Source organism: Hippoglossus stenolepis, chromosome 4, assembly GCF_022539355.2.
Source record: "Hippoglossus stenolepis isolate QCI-W04-F060 chromosome 4, HSTE1.2, whole genome shotgun sequence".
Classification (NCBI taxonomy): domain Eukaryota; kingdom Metazoa; phylum Chordata; class Actinopteri; order Pleuronectiformes; family Pleuronectidae; genus Hippoglossus; species Hippoglossus stenolepis.
Window position 1 is genome coordinate 27361803 of NC_061486.1, and position 20847 is coordinate 27382649.

A 20847-nucleotide genomic window follows, 5' to 3' on the forward strand; every position below is an offset into this window, starting at 1 on the left:
TAAATACTTTATATTTACACCAGGAGTGAGTCCTCTCTACGGAGGCCGCCATCTTTTTTACAGTAGCCCAGACTGGGCAAACTAAACACTTTTTGAGTTTTTATGACAACTGAAGGCTTTCACAGGTTCTCTTTCATATTTGGAAGGGGAGGGTGAGGTGAGGGGTATTCAGCTGCAACATGCAACTCCACCACTAGATGTCACTAAATTCTACACACTGAACCTTTAAATGCATTTTGACTTCTTTGAACTTAAATCAGTAGTTTTATATTTGATCTGGTGATGTTGATCATGGAAATCCTCTGTAGACCAGTCTTACTTCGGTTTGGCCTTCGAGGTCAACGCGGCCCACGAAGTCTTAGTGGGCCAGAAGGATTCAGCCCCTGAATTGAGACACAGCTAATATGAGGCTACACCAATCAGCAGTTAGCATAGCTTAGCACAAAACCGTACAAATAGCTCAGGACTACTAACAACACGCCTGGCTCCGTGTGAAAACAAATTTCACCCTCCAGCACGTCAACAGATCACTACTAAGTGTATAAACAACAAGTTCTGATATTATAGGAGGTTGCCAGGATATTTCAAAGCCAAGAAAAAGCCTGGCCCAGCACATACAACCACAGCCTGTTTAAACTACACTTTTTATAGAGATTAAAACAAATGACGTATAAGATGCTAATGAAATTGTAAGAATATTTTGCTGTAGCTTATAATTTTTCACACATATACGAGTGTTCTTTATCTTCTCATTGAATTCTAAGCTAGAAAAACAATGAGCCTATTTCTTTTAAATGTCATTTTCATACATGGGAAGAAAACAATAAGCGATCGTGATTTTGAAAATTAAGAGTTTTCACAAGGAACAGTCGCTTCTGACTCGGTCCTGAAGCAGGACTTGTCTTGTGACTGTACTGCTGGTGGAGTTATTACCTCTGCCTCTGAAATGGGTGTCTCCCTGAAGGACTGCTGACTGATCGATTACCGGCTGCTCTGCTGCTCATGGTTTAGCTGAGTGACCTGTATTTTGAGCTGACCTGTACTGCAGAGGAATAGCACGGCTAAAAACACAACAGAAGGAACAACCAAACAGCACATATCAAATAGCTGCTGTTAAAGGGGTTTTAGGGTGGCACTTTCTGGTAAAGGCCTGAAAACCAATTTTCTCAATCAGCTTCTTGCTGTGAGTGATGGGATCAACACTGATTTGCTTTGTTTGTTGTTTTTTTTACCTCCGCCAATGAGGTTGTTTTCACCCCTGTCCGTTTGTTTGCAAGCAGGATTATGTAAAATCTACAGGATGGATTATCACAAAACGTGGTGGAAGGATGGGTCAAGAAAGAATCCATTAAATTTTGGGTCCAACCTCTCTCACACAGTCCTGATGAAGCACATTGGCTGAGTTTTGAGATATGAAACTCTTCAATATAAATCATAACTTTCATTGTCGCTTTATTAGCCATTAATCCTAAATGATACAAAAAATAATACTTTAAACCCGAAATATAAATTTTAGGGGCTTTAAGGGCTATAAAATGGCTTTGCAAATATTTTTGGCATGTAGCAGTTTGGGAAGTAAGCAAGAGACACGATAAATAACATCATAACAAAATCTATATGAACTGAACAGGTAACCAATAAATTTACATAAAGACTTAAAATATATCCCTCTGCCTTAATGTCAAACAAAGTTCCATCAAGTGCATTAATGGTTCCTCACAAAAACATGCACACCTTTAAATCAAACATCTGCAAACAGCTGCATAGTGCACACAGACAAACCCTTCACTGATAAGGACCGACACTATAGCTCAACACTTCACACTTGGATGTTGATGCCAGCACTACCCTGCTGGTCTCTATGGCTGTGGTTCATGCTACACTAACCTGCATGTATTCTGCACTACTATAATGAGTTGAAAAAGATTTCAGTGTCTTTTCATCTGACCTGCTCGCTGCTACGCCTTCAGTCTATCACACCTTTTAATGTTCAAGTAGAGCAGTAGTGTCATAAAAATACTACATAATAGTATATTTTAAATATTGTGGTATTTACATACTTTTATATTTTACATATTGATACCTTTGAAGGGTAAAAACACTGCTTTCTATCAACAGTGAATGAATTGAAGCTGCAGCCACTCAATATGATTACTTTATTTTCTGGCTTTGTCATGTCAGCTGTTTCCTTTGCCATAATACTGTGTCAAGAATCCCCTGCTCTGCTAAATTGCTTGCTATAGGAAAAAGCAATAACACCAAACATCCTACATCAATGTTCCTCTTACGTGAGGGGGATGCTGCATATTAAAATGAATACATTACAACAATAATAACCCACTGAGTCATCTTTGGACTGAGATGTCAAATATATGTGTATGAAACACTAATGTAGAGAATTAATACAATAGTGTGCAGTTTAAATTAGGGCCCTCCAGCAATGTAGTATAGTGCTTCTTTAAACTGGGTGGACTCAACCTAACTCCAAAAAGGTAATTTCAGCAGCAGTGTGCAACATATGCTAACTTTAAGTCCTTTGTATGGCAAAAAAACAAACACTGGTTCCCTCATTTCCCACAATACAACTGTTATAACCTATCACTTAATGATGCCCACATCTTTAAAACCTCACAATTCCAGTTTGTAACACTAGCTTTCTGGTAAAAGCTCTCAAGTCTCAAGCTCATGCAAAGATGCACATGAATGCATTACACTGAGATCAGCATCTCTTTAAGGATGACTACTGATTATAAGTTGAAGATTCTAAATAAATAGTACAAAACATGAACACTGAATAAAATTTAAATATTCATAAAACAAACTCGTATGAAAGTAATCGAAATCACGCGATGATACAACTTCCATAAGAAAAAGATAAGCATTTAAAAAACATGAAACACTATCTTCTTAAATGCATAATAACGTAATAATAGTAAAAGGCTAAAAACATGGGAGATAACATCGCCATGTGTACTTAACACCAAGAGGAACCAGAGGAACTGCCGAAACCATGTTGTTTCATTAAAATGGACAGAAAGCTAATGAAAAGCTCTTGACCTCTTCGTGCTCCAGAACGTGCTCAAGTGAAGCAGGATGGTCTGAATACAAACAAGGATATTTTCAAATGTAGACATATATTACTTTAAAGAAATTGTTTTTCAGGTACCCTGATGTGTACTTGACTCTCTATTGTGTGAAGGCCAATTCTGATTCAGAACCACTGTTGTGAATATAGTGTTTTTGGGGGAATTTCCTCCCTAAAATCCCCTCTTTCTTCTTCTATATAGTGAATTAGCCATTTTGTAGTGCTGTTCAAATGTTTAGAAAACATTGGACTTATTGTCACAATGCATTATAATTATCCAATAGTCCTCTTCATAGAAGTTGCTATATAATGAGTAGGGGGTAGAGAAGGAGTGGGTGATTTTGGACACAGCCTTGGTTTTAGGGTTTAGATTTAGATTAGGGGCTATATGCATTATGCCAATGGGTGTCCTCACAACCATAGAAAGACGAGAATATGTGTAGGCTCCTGTACTTGTACCTTTGTGAGGACCATTTTAAGCATAGACTGTACAGAGTGAGGACATTTTTGGAAAGTGAGGACATTTTGGCCGGTCCTCACTTCTTCAAAGGGCTGATTGAGGGTGAAGACTTGGTTTTTAATGTTAGGGTTAGAATTAGGTTAGGATTGGGTTAGGCATTTTGGATGGTTAAGGTTAGGGTAGGTGGCTAGGGAATGCATTTGGCCAATGAGTGTCCTCACTAAGACAGGAGTACAAACGTGTGTGTGTCTGCGTGTGTTCTACAGAGGTTACTTATTGGCTGAGCAAAATTTTTGTTGAAGACATAGATGAAGCCTCTAGGGGGCAGCACATGACATGAAGCCGCTTTGTGGTGATCTGTGCATGTATGTGAATGAAAACGTGTGCATCTGTTTTTTTTTTTAAAGAAACCTAGTAACATTAAATCTTGGCCAGTGATGATGCAAACATCAACCTTTAGAGTGTCTTAATACTATTAGATATGAACTGTTCATGATTATTACATGTATTATGAAGCCATTTTGTCACAAAGTGGTGTAATGTTTAAATGATTGTCTCTTTTTCTTCAATAATGGGATTAACATATTGTTACTTCACTTAGATGTTTGACCTTCACTGTGCAGAGTTTGACATGAGAATATTGTTTTCATGTTCATCTGCTGAAGGGGCCCAGTTCTTCTGAGCTCGCCATGAATCTCAGTTTAACACGTGTTTGTACAGGATGATTTTGACATGGCAACTAGTTTGGAAGCCAATCATGGTCCAGTATGCCACCTACACAAGGGTAATGTGAAAAAAATTTGATAATTCCAGTGTTTATACAATGAGGGCCTGATCTACTAAAGTTTTGCGCATTTGTTAAAACATGTGCAAACCTTAATTTAGCACACACATTGTGATTTACAAAGCCTGAAAATAATTGCGCTGCTTGTGACTGCGTCTATATTTTATACATTTGAAAGGTAGGTGCTAATCGGCACAGCGTTGCGCACAGATGGCTACAGTGATTGTGGTGAGGAGGAGACGGCAGGAAGCAGACGGAGAGAACGTGTTTTTTCAGAAAGTGAACTGCACCTGCTGCACAATATTGGTCAGAGGCTTCTCTTCCACCGGCCCCCCACCTGTTTTATTTGCCGAGGTTTTATTATGAGCAAAACGCACGCAAAACACTAATTTAAATACTACTGCCTCTAACATGTTTGCACCTGTTATCATTTACGCAATTATTTTTAGTAGATCACGCACAAAACGCCCACAAACCAAACGTGCAATCTGTTATAATGCACATGCAATTAAGCACTCTTTATTTGGGATCTTAGTAGATCAGGCCCTGAGAGTAAAAGGGTGAAGCAGGAGATGTAGTTTTAGGACCTTTTTTGCCCTATAAGACAAGTAGTGATTTGAAGCAAACTATTATTATATTTTTGAAAATGTCTCGAAGGGACCTACTAGGATTTAAAAATCAACTTATTCAATGAGAAATGTCACCGATAGCTGAATCTCAAGTATGTAAAGAATCCATTGCTCTTTGACTCTGTTGTTACTTTGCCAAATATTTAAGATATCATATTGAAACTTCTCACAATGCCAATTATCCCAAAAAATACAAAGGAAAACACTGACTAACAACAAAACAAAACACAACTCCCAGTTGTTCTCCCATTCCTGACATTTAGAAGTAGTTTAGGCAGATTTTTCATTTCACAGACATTGTCCTTCCTGATTTTGTGACTACACAAAAAGTGCAATTGAGAACTGCAGTTCCTCTTCATTCAGCAGCACTGCCTCACTACTACCACTGGTAGCTTTTGCGACAAGCGGGAAAGCCGGTGGTGTTGGATACTTGATTACACAGGCGCTATGGTACAAGCCATGTACTAAGATACAGAGCTGCGGTGAAGCTTCGCTGGCACAGCAGCGCACTCCACTTGCTGCTAACTGACTGCGTGCTGTTCTCTTGGCCTGTTCTCCATCATGACAGGTTTGTGCACTAACTCCGGTGGATTCCCTCACGTAAAGCTGAAATTAATAAAGCCCCAATACTCTCCAGACTGGCAGCTTTTCCAGCCAGAGCCTCCCAGCATCATAGTCCACTGTACAGTCCCTGTGAATGTGTTCACACCAGGTTTAACTTCTCTCCGTTCAAACAAGTGGGCCAGTGATGCTGTTCCAGATCATGCGTATTCCAATTATTATGCAAAGCTATTAACCAGTAAATAAATAATCAAATGAACCAATCAATCAATCAATCAATAAAGTAGTCACTCTCATCAGCCAGTTTGACACCAGCTGTTCATTTGGTCTTGGGTACCACCAGTATTTCATCACCATCTTGAATGCTGTAGGAGTGGAGGGCCCGGGTGTTGTACTTCATTTCCTCTGGACCAAAGGCGCTGTTCTTGTCGATGTAGTAGAGCCTCATGCTGTTGGTGGACAGCTGGACCACTCTTGTCAGCTGCTTCTTCAGCCCAGCTACTGTCTGGTCCAAGCGGATGTTTAGCTGACACACAAATAAACAGTTAGTACATTTTAAGCATTAAACTGATGCTCATTTCACTCAGAATAAGTACAGATGTTTAATAAACCAAAGTTAAGAAATATCAAACCTGCACAAGGGTTAGGGTTAGGGTGAATAAACTAAATGTCCTCTGATATCCTCCCCTGGAGCCGCATTCACGTTCGCACGCACACACTGCACACACTGCACACACTGCACACACTGCACACACTGCACACACTGCACACAAGCTCTCACCCAAGGGTACACGCGGGGTGCGCAGTAGCATCGCTTCTTCCGGTAGTGGACATTTAGGCTAAAAACACGGTGTAAATGACGACGTTTTGAGTCAAATTTGTCGGGGCTTATGGACACTTGGATGACACCACAGGAGCAGTATGGAGGCATGTTATGTTTTTTTTTACCAGTTCCTTCATTTGTATTGGATTCGGCTACTACACTGTTTACTCCTGAAACTCCAAAGGTGTTTTGTGGACTCAAATACTTCACCCACCCCTCCATCGGCATAGTGGTGAGTAGAAAATGAGCAGAGGTGGGAGGTAACGAAGTACAAATACTTCGTTCCTGTACTTAAGTATATTTTTCACAAATCTGTACTTTACTTGAGTATTTATTTTCCTGACAACTTTTTACTTTTACTCGCTACATTTGAACACAATTTTCTGTACTTTCTACTTCTTATATTCTCAAAACTGGCTCGTTACTTGAGCAGCGGAGGTTGGCGCAACGCGCGCCTCTCTCTCGCTCACTCGCGTGCCCCATGCCTCGGGAGATGCGCAGGCCCGGCGGCGTGTTTGCCTTCGGGGGGACAGTGCGAGAACCTAAGCGTCCGGAGGTTGGTCGGGCTGCCTTGGTCGACCGGGGTCGAGCAGGCTGTACCGGTAATGATCCCTCCGCAGGTTCACCTTCAGAAACCTTGTTACGGGTTTTACTTCCTCTAGATAGTCAAGTCTGATCGTCTTCTCGGCGCTCCGCCAGGTTATACTGTGGTCTATTATGGTTCTCAGGCAGACACAAGAGGCACTTGTTTATTCTGTTGTGTTGGTTCTTTGTTGTCCCTAGAAGTTCAGATGCACTAGTCCATTACTATTTGAACCTCAGCATCTGAGGTTCCAAATTTGTAAAATTATACAGTATATGTAGATTTTTGTTATAATTTTTCAGTCAGTTGAAATAAAACCTGAAGAGAACAATTTTGGGTTGTTTTGTGTCTGTATAGGCTATAAAAAGCACTTTGTATTTTTAATTTTGGTACTTTTACTTTTGATACTTAAGTACATTTCAAGACCAGATACTTTTGATACTTAAGTACATTTAATATGAGCTACTTCATTTTCTTACGGGTGACTTTTACTTTTACCGGAGTCACTTTCAGGTAAGATATCTGTAATTTTACTCAAGTACGGCTTTCAAGTACTTTATACACCACTGAAAATGAGTGAAATAAAATTTTAGGTGAACTATCCCTTTAAGTCCTTAATGAACTATCTGGGTCTGTGTAGTATGTACTGGTTTACAAACAGCTACCTGATGGTGAGGCTGGTGAGAGTGAAACAAAACAATGAAGCTGCCAATGAAAAACTAAAAGAGCTGAAAAATGCGAAAATGCTCAACACATCTGAGAGGAACTGCAGAGGCGGGTGAAAATCTCTTTGAGATTATACACAGTCATGTGATTCATTGTAAACATAAAAATATATTGGGAGCAGCTGTTCTTAGCCACGTGTGGTGAAAATCTATAAATCTTTAACATAGCCACATGGACATCTATCTGTCTGCCTGTCTGTCCGTCTGAGAGATTTAAAAAAAATGAGATAAGGTAAAAATGAGATGAGATACATCTTATCAAACTAAGCTATTCTACTTTCGTGAACTACACCTGTTCCACTTTTTCTTCACAGTGAACCTCCACCTGGGCACGGCAGCGAGGTCGGAGGTCGATCTCGGCAAGTGGTTCCAGCTTCCCATACTTGGTTACCAGGGAATGATATCTGAGGAGGTTAAGAGCAGGTTCTGCTGTCAGTCTTAAAAGCACACACAGATACACATGACACCAACACAGCACCAACGAAAGAAACTACGACGTCTGTGGCTAGAGGACAGACGAGAGTGCAGTGTACCTGTAAGGCAGCTCCTCTTCAGGGTAGTCTAAGTGGTAACGGATGAAGAACCTCTCAGCATCTATTCTCTCACTGTCAGTCACAACACTGCCGTTTAGCTGTGATATTGCAGGAAGCCTGAGGAGAAGCACATTATGTAGTTAAGCGACAGATATTTGTGATCCCGTAAGATTGAGTGTTGAGTGTTGGGAGAAACAAAACAAGCCATCCACCTGCTAAAGTTTAGCTAATTTCTAACTGAGTACACTGATGGGACTCACTGTGCTATCATGAGGCTGCGTCGTTCTACGTTGGTGTAGGTCTGCAGTAAGGGTATGCCCTGCAGTCGCACCTCCACCAACTTGGGGAAGAAGTTCAACTTCTCAATGTCTTCCCATCGGTTTAGACCTGACAAAGTACACATGGACAGGTCATGCATATGTGTATGTAAAAGTTCAGATGTTTGTGCCTCCAGAGCAAACAGTGAAACAAGAGATCGTTTCCACTTGTGTATCATTCTAATGGATTTTCTATTTTGAGCTTTAACTATTCAGATAATGAACCCCCCTGTCCTCAAGTGATTTCACTTGAGTCACCATCAGTAGTTTGAAAATAAGTAATATATTTGCCAGGTTTTGACAAGAATGTGTGGAATAAAAAAGACAATATGTCTGGTTCTGTTCTTTTGTTGATGAGAAAAAGAGACGACAAGTTTTAGACAAAGGTGACACATATTATTCATTACCATAAACACACATGCTGTAGATTATTATAATTTAGGCCCCGTACATACCTGGTATTAACATGGTCGTTGTGATCCGATCACAAGTGGACAGCTCTGAGTGCGTGCGTTCACACCTGACATTAAAATGTGGCCCATGTGCCTCGTAATCAGATCTGAGATCAGATCTCACCTCCCCGCTCTATACAAATAAACATGTAGGTCATTTCTGTTGAAGACCAAGTTATATTGTTTTTACCCAGTCTGACTACACAAGTGTGTCAGATGTCACTGTGTGTGTGTGTGCGTGTGCGTGTGTGTGTCAGTTTTAGCACAAGCGAGTGAAAGAGAGTTAGAGAGACGAGTGAGGAGAGTCTGAATTCATATTTTGCAGCTGCACTATAACTAAAGATTTTACCAATTTAAAAGTTCAGTGTGTAAGGTTAAGGTGAAAGGGATCTATTGGCAGAAATTGAATAAAAAATAATCCTGGTAATGTTTTCACTAGTGTGTTTCATCTAAATTGTACAATTTGTTGATTTCTTTACCCTAGAATGAGCCTTTAATATTTAAATACTTTACATTTACATCAGGAGTAGGTCCTCTCTATAGAGGCCACCTTGTTTTTTACAGTAGTCCAAACTGGACAAACTAAACACTTTTTGAGATTTAATGATAACTGAAGGCTACCACTGGTTTTCTTCCATGTTTGGAAGGGGAGGGTGAGGTGGGGGTATTTAGCTGCAACATGCAACTTCACCAAAAGAGGTCACTAAATTCTACACACTGACCCTTTAAGGAAAGTATCGATCATTATGTTGTGATCAGTGTTGATATTGTGGTGGTGGTCACAAACAAATCGTGATCGGATCTTCACACCTGTCTGCTTGTGATGCGATCACAAAAAAACACATTTTAATTCCAGGTGTGTATGGGGCCTTCTAACGTGCTGATGGAAACAACCACCACAGCACCAAATCCACAACCAAATATAGTCCCCAATCACATCAACTATTTACTTCTGTTTGAATATCATTTGTTTAAAACAACTTACACTGTTTTAGGGAATTACAGTCATAAAACTATAATTACTTCCCCACTGTTGTATGCCTCCACCAATCAGTGCAGTTTCAGCCTACATAGACTTTATTTCCAGACGTTTAAGGTCACTGTGACCTTTGACCGCTGAAATCCAATTAGTTAATTTAGTCAAAGTGACTAAAATTTGAAGAAAATTCCCTAAAGGGAGACATTAGATATAATGTTCCAGAGGCCAAAAACATGATTTGTGAGGCCACCGTGACTTTGACCTTCAAAATATAATCAGGTCATCCGTGAGTCCAATTGAATATTGGTGCTTGATGTAAGGAAATCCCCTATTAGTACTCCTGATATATCACATTCTCAAGAACATGAGGTCACCATGACCTTTGACCACCAAAATCTAATCAGTTCATCTTTGAGTCCAACTTAACATTTATACCAGATCATGAGAAATTCCTTCAAGTTGTTTCTGAGATGTTGCATTCACAAATCAAAAAAAGGTTTTGTAAGGTCACCATGACCTTGATCTTTGACTTTCACCAAATTCTAATCAGGTCATAATAATGCCTCCAGCCACTGGCTGTTGCCCACTTGGAAGCGTAAAAATAAACCATATATTTTTAGATATAAAATAGAACAGAAAAGGGCATTTTTGATTTTGGTCTTTTGACTGAAATTGTTGGAAAAACTAGAAAGAGAATGCTCAAAGTAAATCAAAATCTCTCTCCTTTCTTGCTGTCCTTTTACATCTCGTCTCAAGACACTCCTAAAAACAAGTGGAATATGACATTATCTCAGTCTGTGGGCAGAATATGTTTCTGGCATGTTTGCTTTATTATGAATAACTGAAGAGAAATTCCTACTGAAATCAAACAGTTACCACACCATGTAAAATAGTCAACTGTGTCAAACAAGCAATTAGCCGTGTCCCCTGACCTGAGTTGTGCAGGTTGATGCTGCGTAGGTTGGGGAAGAGCCGCTGCAGGACGTCTTTGTTGTCCTGGATGGACGCCAAGTTGTTGTTGGACATGACCAGCGTGTCGAGGCTGGGGAACATGGAGCCGAACTTGCGGACTTCGGCCCAGTCCTGGAGGCTGTTGTCGGTGATGTGAAGCAGGCGCAGGCTGGGACAGGCTACACCGGAGGCACTCAAACTGCTGTACTCATTAAGGCACAGGAACAACTCCTCCAGCCTGCAGGACGACACAGGACAATGTAGGGACTATATACTGTATATAACAGAAAACTGCCTTCCTCCACTTAGAATGTACAAACTGTAAATTCTCTTCAGTAATCAACTGAATGGCCCCTCCCCCGAACACATTACCTAATAAAACCAGTCACTAGAAAGCACTTTTGCTGTTTGCTGTGGTTTACTTCTTTAGTCTTTGTGTAGATTATCTCTGGGTGGTACTTTATGTTTGCCTCTGTGGGACCTTGATGCTTAGATTTGCGGACATGGATTTTAAGATGGTGACACCGATATAAAAACCACACACATTTCCTCAGTCCACTTCTCTCCCTCTCAACTGTATTGTATCCTGCCAACTTCAGATTTTATTATTTAAATATTTACATTTTATATTAAATAATACTCTTGTATTTTGTTATATTATTAGCCAAGGAGGTTATATTTTCATCTGCGTTTGTTTGAATTTAGCAGGATTATACAAAAACTACTGGACTGATTACCCCAAGACCTGGTGGAGGGATGTGGTATCAGGATACTCTATTTCACAGTGTAAGATAGTAGAACTTTTGTTGACTTCATGAATCATGATAGAAAAATCTGACATGTTTAGGGGACTGGTATTTATGATTGTGTGTAATTTAGTGCAGATCCAATAAAAATCTAAATCAAGTGAATTTAAATGCGGTTTCATAGGAGAACTTTTGGGCCTGGTGGAGGTATGTGCTCTAGATTTACATATTCATACTATCATGTTATATTCTACTTTGCACTTTTATAGTTGTTTGTTTCACATATGGTGTCTGGTATAGATATACATATATCAACATCATTAACATTATCATTCTAAAATGGGTATTTTGTGTAGTTCATACTTGTTCTTTTTTTTAACTTCTCTGATTTTGTGCGGCACCAGAAGTTCACCCTAATGTATTAATACAGGAGATTAATTATTCAGTTATGAGTTAGAATTAAGGGTTTTCCACATCACCAACCATAACCAGAACAACGTGAGCATCCACACTGATGAATGAACAATCTGCTAACAACACAGCACACTCAAGCTGTGTCAGACTAAAAAACACTTGGCCACTGGTTCTAAGGATGAGCCTGAACACATCCCAGATGTCCTTCTTCTTTCTAGCATCTTTGTCAATTGTATGTTTTATCAAACAGCGGTGGGTTGTTTTTAGACCTCAATAATGAGTCTCTCTGTAATGCCATCTGCCATGTTGAACGTGACTCGCTGTTCATTTAGATGTATTTGGATTGGCTATCAGTGTTAATATCATTCAGCAACTTGCTCTGAGTGTGATCCCAGTGATATGTTCACCACAGCTGTTTTAGTTATTGTTGTCATGTGGAGTTTGAATGACTTTTGAAATATATTTGAAGTTAGCTTCAGCAAGGAGTTTTTGGTTAAGCCCCTCTTATTTTGTTGTTTGTTTATTTGTTTGTTGTAAAAAAAATTACTGAACTGATTTTCATGAATCTTGATGGAAGGATGGGACATGGGCCAAGTAAGAACCCAATAACCTTCGGCATGGATCCGGACAAGGGTGCAGATACAGGAATCTTTCATTTTCTTTAACATTGTGAGTTAGTACTTTTATTTACATTTTCAAGGATTTCCCTGGAAATAATTCATGGATATTTATTTAAAAAAATCAGGCATATTTAGTGAATCCAAATAAAAATCTGGATGTAAAGGATATAAATGTGATTTTGTGAGGGGTAGGCTTTTTTCAGCTGCTGCACAGTAACTAATAGGGCCACAAACCTGTAACTTCCACCAATGTGTAGCTGAGATAATGTGGATTCAGTGAGGAATCAACACTCTAGATATATCTTCCATAGATTTAGAACTACGTCCAAATGAAAATGATAGATTTGGTGCAGAATTTAAGGGGACTGTTTGGCCTAATTCTTACTCAGGTATCTCCCGAATGAGCAGCAGCACGGTGTCCCAGGACACTTGGGTGTTGTTGAGGACGAGACGATGGATGCGGCAAAAGGCTTCGGTGCACCGTGGCTCGAGGGTCATTCCTGCTAGGGGGTTGGAGCTCAGGTTCAGGAACTTCAGCTTTGGGATGTTGGACACAATTTTACTGATCTGAAAACAAGATAATAATATGTTGCGAGTCCAGAAGCTTTAGAAACCATTAATTAATACAAAACCACAACATGGACTTTATTTAGTGGACAATAGTGTAATCAGAGACAGTCAATGCTTGTCAGGATCTTTATCTCTTCATCACAAACAAAAGACAACCTCTGCTACTTTTTTTTTCTCTGTTTGGAACATTTACCTGGTAACACATACAGGATGGGACTGCCTGTTTTCTATTTTTTGTCAAGGGTTAGGGTCCTAACCCCTAACCCTAACCCTGTCAAGAAATTTCATCAAAAGACTAAAACCATAATAGTGTTTGGCCAACGATGGAGCTCGGTACGACTAATACTTTAGCAGTATCAATTCATTGTTGCATTTGATCTTTTACTCTTTTAATGGGAATAAACAACTTTAATAAACTTCACCTCGTGCCAGTCCTGCAGCTTGTTATGGGACAAGTCCAGCTCCCTGACATGAGCACAGAAAGCAGCGATCCCCGCCTGGTCTCCTGCCTGGCTGATGCCGCAGCCATTTAACACCAGCACACTGGGCAGGTTCAGACGTTCTGGAGGTGAGGTGGGAGAGGATGGAGAGAAGAATTAATGTGGTTAGTTGGACCCAGGGGAAGGTTCACAGGGAAAAGAGGGTTTTCAATGGTTTTAAATTTGGGCAAAGTAAGCTTAAATCCAAATGCAATGAGTCAAAGAAAGATGTGACTTGTCAAAACAGAAAATTCACAAGTCTAAATTCATACAGTCAGTGCTGATGCTATGAACAAGAAGGAGATAAGAGCCAAAATAAGGATAAGTCAGGATGTCATCTTTTATGGGTCAGTTTTTCCACCACTGGAGAACATTGGAAACAATGCAATGCAGCAACAAGACATGGACTGAATCCAAATGTCCAGATTTAACAGACGTAAAGTCAGGTAGTCTGCAAGTGCTGAGGACTGTCCAGATCTGCAAATCTGCAAGGGGGCTTAATCTGACTTTCCGTGAACTTCCAGTGAGTCTGCTTGAAGTGCAGACTTTGACTGTGAAGATTGCCCATAGTTTATAGCACATGGATGACACCACACGAGCACTATGGAGGCATGTTAGGGTTTTTTACGTTTGAAAAATGTATCACCATTTACTTCAATTCTATTGGTTTTGGCTGCATAACTGTTTACCCCTGAAACTCCAAAAGAGTATTGTGGAACACTTCACCCACCCCTCCATCGGCATAGTGGTGAGTGGATAATGAGTACATTTTATCTGTGAACTATCCCTTTAAGACTGGAAATGTTCTATATAATTTCAAAAATACAAACACAATGAATACAGATACAATTAAACATACAATTTAATGTACAACAAAACATTACAACCTTGTGTTTGTATGCCTCACCTAACCAGTCAAGTTGCACTGTATATCCATGTCTGTCCAGACTGATAAGTGAGTAATTTGAAAGTATTCAATAAAAGGTGTGAAGTGTATTTTGTTATAAAACTTAATTTGAAAGTTACATAACCATATTTATCTGTTAATTTAACGAAGCCTGTAATTTTCCTTCCCCCACTCACCTTTCAAAGGGGAACCTTGAGGACCTGCGGTGGGCACGACCACCACCCCCATACCAGGTCCTCTGCGGCACGGAAAGTTATCTGGACTGTACTTTTCACTGATCACCTCCACAAAGGTACGGCCATCGTTGTCCTCCTGTGGCTCCATGGATATGTCCTGGTGCACGGCCTCCCCCTCAGCTGATCAGTAGTGTGGGAGAGAGACGCCCACAGTGATTATCTGCCAGCTGCTACCAGGGCCGTGTGTAAACCATGCAACAGCAAAGACCAGGGCAAAGTACAACATCCAAGCACATCCAAAGCTACAATTTCATCATAAACTGCTCAACTCAGAGTTTTTACATCGCTGAAAAAAACAGAAGAGAGCTGCATCTAACCGTTATTGTCTTATAATTATCAATTCAGTTACAGATTATCAACCCAAGCTATAAACCTCTTTAACAATGAATTGATCATTAAAGTAACAGATTTCTCTTCTGCCGATCAACAAATCAATTCATCAACTAATCACTGAAGTTCTAGCCCAGACCAACGAGGTGAAGACCAGTTGAAAGCCAGACTAGATGCCATGCATACTAAGGTTTTCTTTCCAAACTAGAGACAGCCACAAGAAACCCACCACATTTACACAAACCACGACATTTGCTGCTCTAAGTTTTCATTGTGTAATGTAAAGAGGATCACTATAGCCACGGGTTCAGCTGCAAATGAAATGATTAAAATGCAATGAATTCATTGTTAAAACTAAAACAAAAAATTTCTGACTGTAGGTCTTATTTATACTACACAACCTTAATAGAACTAAGATATCACTACATGTCAAAATCCTTGTACTTTCTGCCTGAACAATTCTAAAGTCCTCATGTGCCTTTCAAACTGCACAGACGGACATGTTTGCATCAACGTTCTGGTGTTAGGATTTTGCCTCTTCACCCTGATGACACAAAGCTGTCCAGTCTGATAAATGCCGCCCCTTCTGTTTAAAGAGAGTAACAAAATGATAAAGGAAGCAGGGAGGGACAAGAGAAGGAGTCCTCTACTCTTTATCAGCAAACCACAGAGACACTGTCCCATCTAAATCTCCTTATATTTAATCTGTCTGGAGGAAAGGAAGAAGAAAGATCAACTTAAAAAAAAAAAAAGGATTGTGAACTCATCACTTGAGTGACTGTAATTAAAATGACGAGTATGTGAGTCTTAAAATGCTTGGTGGGCAGAGCCTCGCTGTGGAATGAGCTGCAGGGAAGCATCAATTATGTAGTGGTTTTTGCTGGGATAACAAAAATAAAAGGATCTTGTTACAATATCTTATTTGAGAAAATAAACGGGCTGCAGTAAAATTGTGGTGATGTATGAAAGCAATTTGTTACTCCTCATCTAATGAATCATGCTCTTAGCTATGTCGCCGCAGTTAGTTTTAGACACATACACAAGACAAATAAAATACAGATACATGTTTGTCAGCTGTCTAACCCAGTGTCCTTTTTGTTTCTTTCATCTCCAACTGTATAACATTATAGTGCAGAAGACGTGTTACCTGAAGTGATGCTCCCCTCGATTTGACCACTATCACTTCTCTCTGTCTCCTTCGGTGTCTGCACTGAGGGCCTGTCAGAGGAAGAGGCCTGATGCAGGCTACATCCACACAAACACAATTTGTATATAAAACACCTACATTTGATTATTCATTTTATTCATGCAGTTGAACCTGTAAAAGATGTAACTTCTACACAACACAAAGCTGTCTATCTGGGAGATGGTCCACATGCAGGCTCTGTAAGGGTTATCTTACTCCAGAGTTGCTGATGGGGCTGACATGTGTCCCCTGATGAAATGCTGGAGCCTCTGTGGTCAGTTGTCAGGATTTGGTCTGTAGAGGCCGGGGCAGGGAGGACTCTGGAGGAGTTCACCACATGACACTGGACAACAAAGGTCAAAGATCAGGGGGGGGTTTGGTCCCTGTTTATTGAATTGCAATATCAATAAAATCTAAAGAACATGGAAGGACATTTCTTAGAACTTCACAACACAGATATAGAGCACAAAGAAGTTTCTCCACAAGGGAACAACAAACAATTATCTGTCAGTGACGAACATAAGATCAATGACCTCTGACAGTGGTTTTTATTGGTGGTTTACCTAAATTACCCAAATCTCTGGGAATCACTTTAATTGTGTGGAAAATGATACTGACAACAGAACAACTGATTATAAAAGTACATGTTATACTACAGTAACCGATTTGTGGTGTAACTCTTGATGATTCATAAAATATAGTGTGGTTGTAATGTAACATATATGCCAAAATGACACAGACAAATATAAAATGACATATTTTAGAATGTAAATCAGCTGATTTATTGGCAGACGGTTCTCCCTTGAAAAATATGTTAATTTGATCATTATTCGCTTGTCAGCGAAAAGAAACATCTCAATTTCCAAAACTGTGCCAATCCGTGATTCAGATTTACTTTCTCATTAATTCGGCATATACCATTTTGACATAGCAAACGTTATCCAAACAAATTTTTTGGGTGAAAAATTACCCTGGCAACAACAGGCAGAGCCTCGATAAAAGTTGACATTTTACTCTTATGGCTGCTGCTTCTTTTATGACACTCACGCCGAGTTAATGTTTAACACTTGCGGATCAATCAAATGTGTCACGCAGGTCTTGTTGTGCTGCACGTCGGTCGATAAGACACAGAAACTAGAGAATTGACAGATTTGGGAACGGTGTTTGTTTTTTTTCTTCTGAGCTAGAACATGCTCATCCTAGCTCTAGCTCCACAGAACAGCCCGGTCATTGAGCAGTAAAAAACGGACTGTGTGTAGCAGAGAACCGGGCAGTGTCAGCCCCAGCATCACACAGCCTGACCCCCAGCAGCAGCTCGATGCGGCCGGACACGGATCACAGATGGCCCCGCTGTGAAGACACGGTCAGCGACCAGCAGCGGATGACAACACGACACAAGAGGACGAGTCAACGCGGAGGAAACAGCAGCTCGTCCTCCTACTTACCTTCAATGTCCACTTTGAAATCCCCTTCTTCATGAAAACAACCAGCTGTCATTTTGCTCACCCTACTTTCATCCCGGAAGTGACGTCGCTTGGTAACCGAAAACGAGTTTTCCCTTTAAAAAATAATTTACACTAAATATCTATTAGCGGGTATTTCTTTATTCACACTTTTTTCTGAGTATAATTAAAAGTGTCTTTCTATCAGATGATACAAAACTAAAAAACAAAAGAAGTGAGGCAGCCCCTGAGAAGAAGAGTGCCCATGATGTCATAGTCCTGCTGATGCTCCTGCAGATAGAGATCATCATTTCTATTGATCTGTTTCATGGAAACCTGCAGATGTCTCTGATGCTCCTATTCTTCTTACTGTGTTAGTAGATCCTCTTCTCTCAATTTATGTATTTCAACATATATTATTTTTAGTTATTTTACATTTAACTATTTATTTGCACATTTATTCATTTATTCATCCTGTTATTTGCTTCTACATTTATTATTTCTATATTTATGTATTTCTACATCTATTTATTTTCTTACTTCCATATGTCAGTTAGGTAGGCAGGCTTGGTTTTCTCAACTCTCCACTATAATTTGCAGCGTGCACTAGAAAAGTAACCTTTCTCTCCAGTGTGTTTTCTTGTTAAAGAGTGAACTTTGTGGTACAAGTGCATTTCAGACTGTGCGACTTGCCTTGTCAAACATTTTAGCCACCCTATGTTAAAGAATGACTAATGTCTTTGCAGTGTACTGTAGGTTATGAGGTACAGGAGCTGCTCTGTGTTGCTGTAGCACACAACATTAATGTCATAATAAACCTATGAGCCTCCTGCTCAGTCAAGTCAAAACTATTTGTAAGAAATAAGGCTTAGTGGGAATTTCCTAACTCGGGGCTACATCAGTGATTCTTTTTACATTTTTTATGATTGACACGATAATGTTAAGAGGAATCCTTCTTAAATGAGTAATAAAATAAACTACAGGCGGAACAATCATCGACAATGCAAGACACCCAGAAAAATGGCATAGGCTGTGCATCCAATAAAATGAAACAATACTATGTGTGTGTGTGTGTGTGTGTGTGTGTGTGTGTGTGTGTGTGTGTGTGTGTGTGTGTGTGTGTGTGTGTAGAGTTAATGAATTAATCATTACACATTACGCAATCATTACATAAATGTGTTTTAGTTTGACTGTATCTAAATTAGCAAGGAACCCAGAGGTTTTTAGATTTGATAACAGCCACTGTACAGGAAGGTTTATGGAGGACGATACATAACTTAAGTATAGACAAATAAATGCATGAATAAATAAGGACTTTTTTTTTTAATGTTAAGAAAAAAGAAGCTCAAGGTGAAATTTTGTCATAATACTTCAAGAGAAAAATCATTACAATTTTCAATAATTTCCTTCAGAAATAATATCCGGGTTTCACATACTGTTTCTTTTTCTGATGGTGAGTAAACTCCCTGCTCTTTCATCCTTCTCTCCAAATATGACATTTTGAGAATGATTTGTTACTATTGCATGAATAAAGTAGTGTTTTGACTGTCAAAAGTAATTTGAATGTTTCGTTCTCTTCCTTCAGTGATGATGTGTGTGTTCCATATCCTGTTTTTTCTTTGATGGTGAGTCCACCCTGCTCTTTCCATGATGTTTCTCCTGTGAAGCAGCAGCAACAGCACCCTCTGCTGGTTGCAAAGAAAACTCGAAAAAGCTTACAGCACCTGGTATTCCCAGGCGGTCTCCCATCCAAGTACTAACCAGGCCCGACCCTGGTTAGCTTCCGAGATCGGACGAGATCGGGCATGTTCAGGGTGGTATGGCCGTAAGCGAAGGACTCAACCCACAATACCTTATTTATACATGTGAACCACCACCATCATCAATACTACTGTTGCTTCGTGACTATTGAAACTTGGTTTCTATTGTTATTTAATTTTAAGGAAAGAGAAGCCCAACGTGAAATCTTGTCATAATACTGCAAGAGAAAAATCATTACAATTTTCAATAATTTCCTTCAGAAATAATATCCGGGTTTCACATACTGTTTCTTTTTCTGATGGTGAGTATACTCCTGCTCTTTCATCCTTCTCTCCAAATATGACATTTTGAGAATGATATGTTACTATTGCATGAATAAAGTAGTGTTTTGACTGTCAAAAGTCATTTGAATGTTTCGCTCTCTTCCTTCAGTGATGATGTGTGTGTTCCATATCCTGTTTTTTCTTTGATGGTGAGTCCACCCTGTTCTTTCCAAGATGTTTCTCCTGTGAAGCAGCAGCAACAGCACCATCTTCTGGTTGCAAAGAAAATTCGAAAAAGCTTACAGCACCTGGTATTCCCAGGCGGTCTCCCATCCAAGTACTAACCAGGCCCGACCCTGGTTAGCTTCCGAGATCGGACGAGATCGGGCGTGTTCAGGGTGGTATGGCCGTAGCGAAGGACTCCACCCACAATACCTTATTTATACATGTGAACCACCATCATCATCAATACTACTGTTACTTTGTGACTATTGAAACATGGTTTCTATTGTTATTTAATTTTAAGGAAAGAGAAGCCCAAGGTGAAATTTTGTCATAATACTGCAAGAGAAAAATCATTACAATTTTCAATAATTTCCTTCAGAAATAATATCCGGGTTTCACATACTGTTTCTTTTTCTGATGGTGAGTAAACTCCCTGCTCTTTCATCCTTCTCTCCAAATATGACATTTTGAGAATGATTTGTTACTATTGCATGAATAAAGTAGTGTTTTGACTGTCAAAAGTCATTTGAATGTTTCGCTCTCTTCCTTCAGTGATGATGTGTGTGTTCCATATCCTGTTTTTTCTTTGATGGTGAGTCCACCCTGTTCTTTCCAAGATGTTTCTCCTGTGAAGCAGCAGCAACAGCACCCTCTTCTGGTTGCAAAGAAAATTCGAAAAAGCTTACAGCACCTGGTATTCCCAGGCGGTCTCCCATCCAAGTACTAACCAGGCCCGACCCTGGTTAGCTTCCGAGATCGGACGAGATCGGGCGTGTTCAGGGTGGT

General features: G+C 39.8%; 1 protein-coding gene and 3 non-coding genes across 5 annotated transcripts in view; all 4 read right to left on the reverse strand.

The window, feature by feature from the left end:
* Positions 1-1435: 1435 nt before the first annotated feature.
* tbcela (tubulin folding cofactor E-like a) lies at positions 1436-17903 on the reverse strand. Of its 2 annotated transcripts, none has more exons than XM_047339664.1 (11): positions 17816-17903; positions 16587-16713; positions 16332-16402; positions 14795-14974; positions 13655-13794; positions 13048-13229; positions 10864-11120; positions 8444-8570; positions 8184-8300; positions 7943-8054; positions 1436-6045 (listed from the first exon to the last, which is right to left on the reverse strand). In XM_047339664.1, exons 2-11 carry the CDS (start codon positions 16610-16612, stop codon positions 5839-5841), a joined length of 1419 nt encoding a protein of 472 aa, XP_047195620.1. In that variant the 5' UTR covers positions 16613-16713; positions 17816-17903; the 3' UTR covers positions 1436-5838. The 2 variants fall into 2 exon arrangements, with proteins under 2 accessions (XP_047195620.1, XP_047195619.1); XM_047339663.1 differs by having other exon boundaries at positions 16332-16429.
* Positions 17904-19524: 1621 nt separating this feature from the next.
* Positions 19525-19643, reverse strand: LOC118107792. Its single transcript, XR_004696192.2, has one exon. It is a non-coding gene; the product is annotated as a 5S ribosomal RNA (ribosomal RNA).
* Positions 19644-20132: 489 nt separating this feature from the next.
* Positions 20133-20250, reverse strand: LOC118107171. Its single transcript, XR_004695592.2, has one exon. It is a non-coding gene; the product is annotated as a 5S ribosomal RNA (ribosomal RNA).
* A 490-nt stretch (positions 20251-20740) lies between these two features.
* Positions 20741-20847, reverse strand: part of LOC118108259 — a 119-nt gene continuing 12 nt past the window's right edge. Inside the window, exon 1 of the ribosomal RNA XR_007032656.1 lies at positions 20741-20847. This exon is cut by the window's right edge and continues 12 nt beyond it. This is a non-coding gene — a ribosomal RNA (5S ribosomal RNA).